General features: G+C 37.3%; 1 protein-coding gene and 1 pseudogene across 1 annotated transcript; one reads left to right on the top strand and one right to left on the bottom strand.

The window, feature by feature from the left end:
* On the top strand, positions 1-951 carry LOC131808813 (olfactory receptor 4P4-like; annotated as a pseudogene).
* A 9,343-nt stretch (positions 952-10,294) lies between these two features.
* On the bottom strand, positions 10,295-11,230 carry LOC131822584 (olfactory receptor 4P4-like). The gene has a single exon (XM_059158874.1). The coding sequence runs from the start codon at positions 11,228-11,230 to the stop codon at positions 10,295-10,297; it is 936 nt and encodes a 311-aa protein (XP_059014857.1).
* Positions 11,231-11,967: the final 737 nt, after the last annotated feature.

The following is an 11,967-nucleotide window of genomic DNA, read 5'->3' as shown; positions in this document are numbered from 1 at the left end:
ATGGAGAAGCAGAGAAACATCTCAGAATTCATACTTTTAGGACTTTCATATGACCAGAACATGCAAATATTTTGCTGTGTGCTCTTCTTATTCTGTTATGTTGCCTTGTTGGCAGGAAACCTTCTGATCCTTGTCTCCATTCGATGCAGCCCTCTTTTTCACCAACCCATGTACTACTTCCTCAGCCACTTATCCTCTATGGACATCTGCTACACCTCTACCGTCACACCCAAATTCATTGGTGACTTACTAAGGGAAACAAAAACCATCTCTTATGGTAATTGTATGTTACAGGTTTTTGCTGTGCACTTCTTTGGGAGTATTGAGGTCTTTATCCTCACAGTCATGGCCTTTGATCGCTATGTTGCCATCTGCAAACCTCTCCACTATGTGATTATCATGGACAGGACAAGGTGCCATCTCCTAGTCTTGGCTGCGTGGGCTGGTGGGGCTCTCCATTCTTTTCCTCAATTATTGATGGCAATCCAGTTGCCCTTTTGTGGTCCTAATTAAATCGATCACTACTTTTGTGATATCTTCCCTCTGCTGAAAGTTGCCTGCACTGACACCTATATCACTGGGATCCTTGTGGTTGCCAATTCAGGTATGGTCACCTTAGTTACCTTTGTTGTCTTGTTTGTTTCTTATGTCATTATTTTATTTAGTCTAAGACATCGCTCAGCTGAGGGAAGACGCAAAGCTCTCTCCACCTGTGGGTCTCATATCACTGTGGTCAGCTTATTTTTTGGGCCTTCAATCTTTGTCTACCTTCGGCCTCCAACCACTTTCCCTGAGGACAAAATATTTGCTCTGTTTTATACCATCGTTGCTCCTATGTTCAATCCCTTAATCTATACGCTGAGAAATACAGAGATGAAAAGTTCCATGAGAAAAGTTTGGTGTCAAACATTATTTTCAAATATTAAGAATAGTGAAGAAACGTATAACTAAACACATTTATATAAAAATGGGCTTCGTGTGACTAAGAGAGGTAAGAAATATTTCATGGTCTTTATATTCCATCACTGTCATGAATGGAATGCATGAAAGGAAGTGGTACTAGAAAGAAACTTAATGCAATAGCTAAATGAATCCTAACTCCCCCATACCAGAATTAACTGAAAACTTAATTTTATGGAGTATTCATGAGATGTGGATAGGGTCATTTGCAGGAAACAAACAAATAAACAAACAAACAAAACCAACAAACAAAACTCTCCTGTCCAAAGCAAACAAGGCAACACTATTTGATCAATAAATTATCAAGTCAAAACAATTTTAATGATAATTCTAATAAACATCCTGGACTTATAGGCCAGTCCACATAGTGATACACGTTCTGCACTAGTGATGAAGTTTAAATCTAAAATTAAAACCATGACTTTATTTTTCTTACTTATTTTTTTATCATCACATTCCATTAGCCAACATACAGTGCAACAATTAGTTTTTCATTAGTGTTCTACAATTCCTTACTTACATACAATACCAATCATCATGAGCACCTTTATGATAGAAGATTCACTTGTTCCAGTAGTGGCATTCAGAAATCAGCTGTGCAATAAAAAAAAAAAAAAAAAAAAAAAAAAAAAATCTGTATAGAACCAGCTTAATCTTTTTCTTTCTTTCTTTCTTTCTTTCTTTCTTTCTTTCTTTCTTTCTTTCTTTCTTCTTTCTTTTCTTTTTTCTTTCTTTCAAACCTCTCTTAAAGTGGCTCCTGGTGTTAATTCTCCTGAATTCATATTAAAAATAGAGAGACTAAGAGTTAAGAGAGACTAAGAACCAAGAACTGAGGATATTAAAATCATAATTGCTTCTTATTGCACCTATTTAACAGAATATAAAACATTTTTCCAAATCTTAAGGGACTGAAAAAAAAATTGATAAAGTAAAAATTGATAAGTAAGTGGAAACAAAAGCCCAGCAAAAGACAGATTAAGACTTGGTCTAACACTAAAAGCAAGCCATATGTCATTTTCCAAGCATATTTTGGTTGCATATGGATGTTTATAGCTGTTTTTTTTTTTTATGTTTTTTTTTTGTTTTGTTTTGTTTTTATAACTGTCAAACGTTAGAAGCAACCAAGAGGTCTCCATTGGTGAACAAAGAAATAAATTGTGATTTTCTGGTCAATGCATTGTTATTCGGAGCTAAAACTAAATGAACTATCAAGCATGACATGATACGTAGGAAGCTTAAATGTGTATGATTAAGTGTAAGAAACCAATTCGTAAAGGCTACCTATTATGTGATTGCAACAATATGAATCCTGGAAAAGGCAAAACAATGGAGACATCGACATCAGTGTTTGCCAAAGGTCGGTGTGGAGGGTAGAATGAATAGACAGAGCTCAGAGGATTTTTAGAGCAAGAAGCACATCTGTATGTTAGTACAGTTGTGGATACATGTCTTTATGTATATTGAAAACCATAAAATGTGCTACATCAAGTTTGAAGCCTAATGAAAAGAATATTTGGGGAGATAATGACATGTGAGTATAGGTTCCTTTGATGGAAATGGATGTATTACTCTGGTGAGAGAGGCTGTCTGTGTGTGGGGAGAGGTGTATTATGGGAAATCTTTGTACTTTCTGCTCAGTTTTGTTGTAAACCTAAAGGTGCTGTAAAGAAATAAATTTTATTGATTAAAAATATACACTATGTTATGGGCAGATATATCAAAGCTTGTAAGTGGAAGGAAAGAGACATCATCTGAAAAAGATTTTCCATAGGAAAAAAATGTAGGAAAGGCCTTTTTGCGTGCTTGATAGGATTCAAAGAAAGGTTGCTTAAGAAACACAACAAATGTCACTATAGAGAAGATGTTAGGTATCAAGATTTTATTTAAAGGAAGATGGTCAAAGCATGGAAGGTGTTTTAGAATATGTAAGTAAAATGCAAGAGCTGCAGTCAGTCTAGGGTTACCATCCAAACAGGTATAAAGAGCAGAAAAAAAATAATGAAGATGGTGAAACTCACCGGAACTGTTAGAGCAGAGATGGAGTGGGCAGATTGTCTCAGCAGTTATACACAAAGAAGCAAAACTGTTGTGAGAGTAAACATTTTCTCCCAGGCATGTTCTACCTGTCTCACTACTTAGTGGGATCAAAGAAAGCTGACTCTGAAAATGAAGTGGAAGTTCAGATATTTACATAATAAATTCATTTTAAAGGCCTCTTTTTAAAAAAAAATTATTTATTTTCAGCATAACAGTATTAATTATTTTTGCACCACACCTGGTGCTCTATGCAATCCGTGCCCTCTATAATACCCACCACCTGGTACCCCAACCTCCCACCCCCCCGCCACTTCAAACCCCTCATATTGTTTTTCAGAGTCCATAGTCTCTCCTGTTCACCTCCCCTTCCAATTTCCCTCACTCCTTTCTCATCTCCATCTCCCCATGTCCTCCATGCTTTTTGTTATGCTCCACAAATAAGTGAAACCATATGATGATTGACTCTCTCTGCTTGACTTATTTCACTCAGCAGAATCTCTTCCAGTCCTGTCCATATTGCTACAAAAGTTGGGTATTCATCCTTTCTGATGGAGGCATAATATTCCATCGTGTATATGGACCACATCTTCCTTATCCATTCGTCCATCGAAGGGCATCTTGGTTCTTTCCACAGTTTGGCGACCGTGGCCATTGCTGCTATGAACATTGGGGTACAGATGGCCCTTCTTTTCACGACATCTGTATCTTTGGGGTAAATGCCCTATAGTGCAATGGCAGGGTCATAGGGAAGTTCTACTTTTAATTTCTTGAGGAATCTCCACACTGTTCTCCAAAGAGGCTGCACCAACTTGCATTCCCACCAACAGTGTAAGAAAGGCCTCTTTTAAATAGTGGATATTATTTGTTTTCATTATCATGCTGTCTTAATAATATAAATTTCTCTTTCAGAAAACTATCAATGATCAAAATTATTATTTGCACACAATATTGACCTAGGTTAATGATGTTTTCTGCCACTAATCTAGACATGTATTCCAAGTTAGTGAGACTTTAGCATTCTATAAAATCAACAACTTCCACAGAAATGACTTCAGACTTCTTACTATGGCTTTCATGTTTAATCAGTTGAGAACATCGTCTTTTTTTTTAATTGAGATATAAATGATGCATGAGATTATATTAGTTTCTTTAACATAAGTATTGAGAAGTAGTCACTGCAGTAAGTGTAGCTAAAATCCATCACCACTCATAATTGCATATTATTTTCTTGTGACAAGAACATTTTGGATGCCAGACTTTTCATTTTTATTGTACAAAATCCTGCCTGAGGATTTTTTTTAAAGATTTTTTTTATTTGTCAGAGAGAGAGAGAGAGAGAGAGAGGGATCACAGGCTGACAGAATGAGAGGCAGAGGGAGAAGCAGACTCCCTGCCAAGCAAGGAGCCCGATGTGGGACTTGATCCCATGATGCTAAGATCATGACCTCAGCCGAAGGCAGCTGCTTAACCAACTGAGCCACCCAGGTGTCCCCTGCCTGAAGATTTGAAGACATAGATTATGGAATTACTCTGTCAGAATCTAGAACCCATCTAGATTTTTTAATAGGAAAACCCATGCATATTTGTTATTAAGACTTAAGCTATTTCCAAAATATTTCCATTTCTGTATTTATTGGTATTAAGACTTTGACGAGGGTTGCATGTTATAAGAATGAAAATATAAGGGGCGCCTGGGTGGCTCAGTGGGTTAAAGCCTCTGCCTTCAGCTCATGTCATGATCCCAGGGTCCTGAGATTGAGCCCCACATTGGGCTTTCTGCTTGGCGGGGAGTCTGCTTCCCACTCACTCTGCCTGCCTCTCTCTCTACTTGTGATCTCTGTCTGTCAAATAAATAAATAAAATCTTTATAATAAAAAAGAAAATATAACTGGAAAAGAAAAAGAGAAAAGCATATCAACTTAAAATTATCAAAGACTATCATATGAAATGGAGATAATGCATTTGGCTACAAATTTTTCATGAGGGCTAAAAGCATTAAAAAAAAAAGGTACACCAGAAAATATAATATTTTATTCTCATTAATGAGATTTGTATAGCATACCAACATAATTATAAATGATTTCAGGCCATAAATATGTGGTTTAAAAGATGTACTTACATGATAATGTTTTATAAAAATTCAAGTTAAATATTGTAAGGACTATACTAGCATAATGATGTATTTTCATGAATTTTTTAAAATACATGTTTTAAAGAAGATTAAGTTTTGCAGAAACATTACTCAAAATGAACAGCAAAGTCCCATATATAGAGACTTCTCCAATAAAGACATACAAATGGCTATCAGACACATGAAAAAATGTTCATCATCACTGGCCACCAGGGAGATTCAAATTAAAATCACATTGAGGTATCACCTTACACCAGTTAGAATGGCCAAAATTAACAAAACAGGAAACAACATGTGTCGGAGAGGATGTGGAGAAAGGGGAACCCTCTGTTGGTGGGAATGCAAGTTGATGCAGCCTCTTTGGAGAACAGTGTGGAGATTCCTCAAGAAATTAAAAGTAGAACTTCCCTATGACCCTGCAATTGCACTCCTGGGTATTTACCCCAAAGATACAGATGTAGGGAAAAGAAGGGCCATCTGTACCCCAATATTTATAGCAGCAATGGCCACGGTCGCCAAACTGTGGAAAGAACTAAGATGCCCTTCAATGGACGAATGGATAAGGAAGATGTGGTCCATATACACTATGGAGTATTATTCTAGGGGTTAAGGAAGTATAGAAGCAATTGTCAGATTTGGATAGATGGAAAAAGAAGTATACTGGTTTCTCGAGTGTCCAGATGTTCTTGACATAGTAATAATCAGAAAGATACTCAACAACATCCCCAAATAGAAGCACAAGAAAGTGGCAAACAGTATTCTCTTCCTAATGGGAACCTGGATTAACCCACGCAGAAACATTTCCAAAATAGGGGCAAGGTTGGTTAAGCATCCAGCTCTTAGTTTCAGCTTACGTGGTGATTTCCAGGTCTTAAGATAAAGCTCCCTTCCAGGGTTCAGCATGTAGCTGGACTCTGAGACTTTACCTCCCTCTCTTTCTGCTGTTCTACCATTATCTATATCTCTCTCTCAATTCTTCTAAAATAAATAAATAACTAAATACCTATTTGGCCATAAAAAAATGATAGTTGGCACTTCACCAAAATTAAAACTATGCAGTAGAACTAGTATACAAAAAGGGATGAACTAAATGGTTGAGGATTTGAATTAACTGCTATCCTTCTCTAAGCGTCCACGTGTGTGCACAGGAGAAGGTTAGAGGTGACCAGCTGTGTCCTGAGGTGGATCTGTGAAGGCTAGATCTGGAGGAGAACTTGGTCAACACTGACATAACGCTGGTGTAGACAAGCTCTAAACCACTGGATTATCATGTCCTTGAAGACGAAGTGCTAGAATCCCTCATTTCCTCAGGGCTATTAAACATTTAAAGCCCCAAAGGAAGCAGGAAACTAGAAGAAAGCATTTTCTTGCTTCAATCGCTTACTGACTGTTTGAACCAGTTATCCAAACTTTAGAACCTTCTGTGCTTTTATCTACACAGTAAAGCTAATAATACATGTGTGAAAATATGCAGTATTATGAACAATAAGTAATATAATGAGCTGAATCCAACCAACAATCTCTCAGTGGATTTTTGTTTTCCTTTGGCTAAGGAGATTGATCTGAAACAGATTAAATATTAAAAAAAATTGATTTCCTGACGCTCCTTGCATGAGAAAACGTCACACACATGGGCTGGCGTGTGGAAGAGAGAGACTGACTGGCTTCCGTGCAGGCAGATGAGGCTGAGTCTAAACCACCTGTGACTAGTCAGTGAGCAGAGAACGAACCGGATGGGAAACACATTAAAGGCTTTGCTGTACTTGGCTTCCTTCCTCTGATTGGTCCACATTAGTTTTGCATTTTTTCCCTGCCAACTCCCATGATATTGTTCATTTTATTGATCTTCCCATTCTACACATGGATGATCTTTCTTCTGTTAACAATATTGGTCATGTTAAGCAATCTATAAACTGACAAATGTTTTGTGATGCTCTTTCAAGAGATAATATCAAATCTTGCAATATTTTGGTTTCTTTACCACTAGCTGCTGCAAATATAGTTTGTCCAATTTCTATTGGTTATAAAAACTGTACTTAATTTTTCTCCCTCATCGTTTTTTCCTGCTATTCATGTTTCTTTGCACAGTGCCTCCAGAATGATGATACCCTTTGTCTTGCATTTACGTAATGTAAATCTATCTTCCTTTTCATAACATTCCACAGCCCAGTCCCTTCTCTGCCATAATTGCTGTGTTTCTTCAGGTATCTTATTTTACATGCTATGAAGCATGAGCAAAAGGCTTTCCATGAAAGTTGTAAGGCTTTAAGATATTATCTGTTTTCACTAGAAAATATTTTTTCAGAAGATTCTTCATTTAGTTATAAGATGAATTCTTTTATATATTGTGCTGCAGTGTATTTTGTGATTAATACAAGATAGAGCAGAAACTACAGAGATCCCAAACATCCCCTGCCCCCTTCACTGGGACACTACCCCTCCAGAATGCTACATGTGTTACAATTAAATGAACCCATACCAATACATCATGATCACCCAAAATTCCGTTCACATCAGGGCCCACCCTTGGTTTTGCACATTCTGAGGGTTTTTTTTTTTTAAGATTTTATTTATTTATTTGGCAGAGAGAGATCACAAGTAGGCAGAGAGGCAGGCAGAGAGAGAGGAGGAGGAAGCAGGCTCCCTGCTGAGCTGAGAGCCTAGGACCCTGGGATCATGACCTGAGCCGAAGGCAGCGGCTTAACCCACTGAGCCACCCAGGCGCCCCCATTCTGAGGGTTTTGACATGTATGGTAACATTATCCAAAATTCAAAGACATACAGAACAGTTTTCCTACCCTAAAAATCCTAGCATCCCGCCTATTCATCTCTCCCCTCCCTAATGTTTGTGTTCCAGGGATTGATCTTTTTGCAGTTTCCATAGTTTTGCCTTTTCTAGAATGTCATATATAGATGACCCCCAACTTACAATGGTTGACTTGTACTTTTCCAACTTTACCAGGCTGTAAAAGTGATACACATGCTATAGTATCTGTACTTTGCATTTTGAATCTGGGTCTTCCTCCAGGCTAATGGTATGTGCTACAAGCCTCTTTTGTGATGCTGGGCAGGGGCAGCGAAGTGCAGCTCCCAGTCAGCCAAGTAATCACAAGGGTCCACAATCAATACACTTAGAACCTTCTATACCCATATAGCCATTCTGATTTTCACATGCAGTGCAGTATTCAATAAGTTACATGAGATATTCAATGTTTATGACAAAATAGGATTTGAATTCAATGAGTTTTACCCAACTCCAGGCTAAATAATGTAAGCTCTGAGCACAGTTAAGGTAGGCTAGGTTAAGCTATGAGGTTTGGAAGGTTGGGAGGATTTCATGCATTTTGAATTGAGGTATTTTCAACTTATGATGGGTTTATTGGGACATAACTCTCTTGTACGTCGAGGAAGACCTGTAGTTGAAATCAAACAAAAGGGAGCCCTTTCACATTGTTTTTTTTTTTTTTCCCTCTCTGAAATATGCATGCAAGTTTCCTGCATATATTTTCTTACCTTACTAAATCAGTTCTTCTTAGTGCTGAATAATGTTCCATTCTCTAGATGTACAAGAGTTTATTTATTTATTCACCTAGTGGACATCTTGTTTACTTCCTAGGATTGCTGATTATGAATCCATCTGCCACAAATATCCATGTGCAATGGAACGCATTAATTTTTTTTCATGTACATTGTAGTTAAATCACATCTTATTTATCCTTTGCTAGTTCTCTCTCATTCCCTCTCTTTCCCTGTCATTGCAGTAAGAATAGTCGTTGGCTGTGGATCCAAGTACTAATCACTCGGTTATCAATTATAGGCAGGTAGGAGTGAGCAACTCATAAATTTTAATATATAGTTCTTTAACTTTATGGGAAATGATACCTAACTCTGGCCAATAGGTGGAATGCCAAGAAGTGTGTTTCATCATTCTGAATTGTAGATTCTCACTCTGTCTTCACTATGTATTATCATTGATTTCAATGGGACTTCACAACAGCTGACTCCCAGAAACCCCTCTTGGGGCACCAGGGTGGCTTAGTCGGCTGAGATATTGCCTTTGGATCAGGTTGTGGTGTATCGGGGGATGAAGCCCTGTACTTGGCTTCAGGTCAGCGAGGAGTCTCCCTCTTTCTCTCCCTAGGCCCCCCAAAGTCCACCGGGCCACCACTCCTGCTCATGCTAGCTCAAGCTCTTTCTCTTTCTCAAATAAACAAATAAAATCTTTAAAAAAATTATCAATAAATTACAGATTCTACTCTAAATACTTATTTGTTTGCACAACTGATTTCTGTATGAACTAGAGGATGCATATATTAATGTCCTATTAGAAATTTAAATTGATTCACTTTTAGAATATAGCTTTTATGATTTCTTATTACAACTCTTGAACAATCAAAGAACTCCTGTGATTGTGTGGTCTGACCTCTAAGTCCAATGATTTTGTAAAAGTTTCATTAAACTATTTACCTTGGGCGCCTGGGTGGCTCAGTGGGTTAAGCCGCTGCCTTCGGCTCAGGTCATGATCTCAGGGTCCTGGGATCGAGTCCCGCATCGGGCTCTCTGCTCAGCAGGGAGCCTGCTTCCTCCTCTCTCTCTCTCTGCCTACTTGTGATTTCTCTCTGTCAAATAAATAAATAAAAATATTTAAAAAAAAAATAAACTATTTACCTTAATAATTCACCAATCATTATAACATTGGTTTACTTGCTTTGGCTCAGTTGTTTTTCATGAAGGTTCCCCTATCTATATCATCTTAACACCTCATAAAATTAACTCAGTTTTCAATTAATTTTGGTATGCAAGAATAAGGACTTCATCACTGTTACTTTAATCTTAAGTGCTATGTTTTCCATTTACTCCCTCATGGCAGTGATGGTCCACAGACCCCATGACCTAGTCCCTGCCTTTTTCATTCACATCTTTTCTTTCTCAGAGTTGTTTAGCCAGTAAACTTTTTTTTTTTTAAAGATTTTATTTATTTATATGACAGACAGAGATCACAAATAGGCAGAGAGGCAGGCAGAGAGAGAGGAGGAAGCAGGCTCCCCGCTGAGCAGAGAGCCTGATGTGGGGCTCTGTCCCAGGACTCTGGGACCATGACCTAAGATGAAAGCAGGGGATTTAACCCACTGAACCACCCAGGTGCCCCTAATAAACTTTTTCAAATTAACTCTGTGCTTCCTTTGAAAATAATGATGGGCACCAAAACTTTCTCATGGCTTTTTTCATCTCTGAATTTCTCAGAGTATAGATTAAGGGATTGAACATAGGAGCGATGATGGTGTAAAATAGAGCAAATATTTTGTCCTCAGGAAAAGTAGTAGGTGGCCTAAGGTAGATAAAGATTACAGGCCCAAAAAATAAGATGACCACAGTGACATGAGACCAACAGGTGGAGAGGGCTTTGCGTCTTCCCTCAGCTGAGAGATTTCTTAAAGTGAACAATATTATCCCATAAGAAACAAATAAGACAATAAAGGTTACTAAGGCAACCATACCTGAAAAGGCAATCACAAGGACACCAGTGATGTAGGTATCAGTGCAGGCCACCTTTAGCAAAGGAAAAATATCACAGAAATAGTGATCGATTTCATTCGGACCACAGAAGGGCAAACCAATTGCAGTAGAAAACAGAGGTAAGGCATGGATGGCACCACCAGCCCATGCAGCCAAGACTAGGAGGTGGCATCTTGTCCTGTTCATGATAATCACATAGTGGAGGGGTTTGCAGATGGCAGCATAGCGATCAAAGGCCATGGCAGTAAGAATGAAGATTTCAGTACCGCCAAAGAAATGCATTGTTAAGACCTGTAACATGCAATTACCATAGGAGATGGTTTTTTTTTCCACTAACAGGTCAGTAATTAACTTGGGTGTAACCGTTGAGGTGTAGCAAATGTCTATGAAGGATAAGTGGCTGAGGAAGTAGTACATGGGTTGGTGCAAAAGAGAATTGCATTGAATAGAGGCAAGGATCAGAAGATTTCCTGCCAACAGGGCAACATAACAGAATAAGAAGAGCACAAAGCAAAATATTTGCATGTTCTGGTCATACGAAAGTCCTAGAAGTATGAATTCGGATATGTTCCTTTGGCTTTTCATATATTTAGATTTGCTGTAATCTTCCATAAGGACTTGTGTTTCTGAAAGAAAGAAAACATAATTAATGGTGAAAATTAACTGTATGAACACAATAATATAAAATTTTGAAATGTATGTTGACACAAATAGAGCTAAGACATTCTTCATTTATTGAATTAAATGGCTTTTCTCTTTATTCTCTTTAATAACTCTATTATGAAATAATTTATAATTACATATTTTGCTCAAAATTACTAGTAATTACTTAAAATATTTAAATATTATCCTGAAAATACATTTTATTACTGCTAATAATATGTTTCAAGAAAGGACTTCTGATTTTATTATTTAGTCTAAAACAAGGCAAGAATTTTTCCATATTTCCCAGTTGTCATATGTTTTACATGAAATCAACTTTCCTTCCTTTAAAATTATCTTAGAAAATTTCCTTAATTTGGGGAATGAATCTGAAGAAATGTACATTTGTTTAAACAACCAGTATGAACTACTGAACTTTTGTGCAGAGCATAGAATACCTTCCTACATGGTCAAACATTGTCAATGAGTCATGTTAAAGCAATGGAATTTCTCTTACATCAAATGGCAAAGACTCTTTGAATACAGTATTAGAAAAAACTAGCAATTAATGACTGAAATTTTGAAAACCATTTAGAAAACCCATTCATGTGTCATTTTTATATTTCACAAGTTAAATAAAATAAAAATAAATGCTGTCATTAAAGTTTGTGACGGCAATT

Source organism: Mustela lutreola, chromosome 1 (genome assembly GCF_030435805.1).
Source record: "Mustela lutreola isolate mMusLut2 chromosome 1, mMusLut2.pri, whole genome shotgun sequence".
Taxonomy (NCBI): Eukaryota; Metazoa; Chordata; class Mammalia; order Carnivora; family Mustelidae; genus Mustela; species Mustela lutreola.
The sequence above is the reverse complement of the archived record's forward strand: the minus strand, read 5'-3'. Positions and strand labels throughout refer to the sequence as shown.

Bases quoted from the DNA above. Each gene is read 5' to 3' on its own strand.
- LOC131822584 (XM_059158874.1), bottom strand. From the start codon at position 11,230: ATGAAAAGCCAAAGGAACATATCCGAATTCATACTTCTAGGACTTTCG.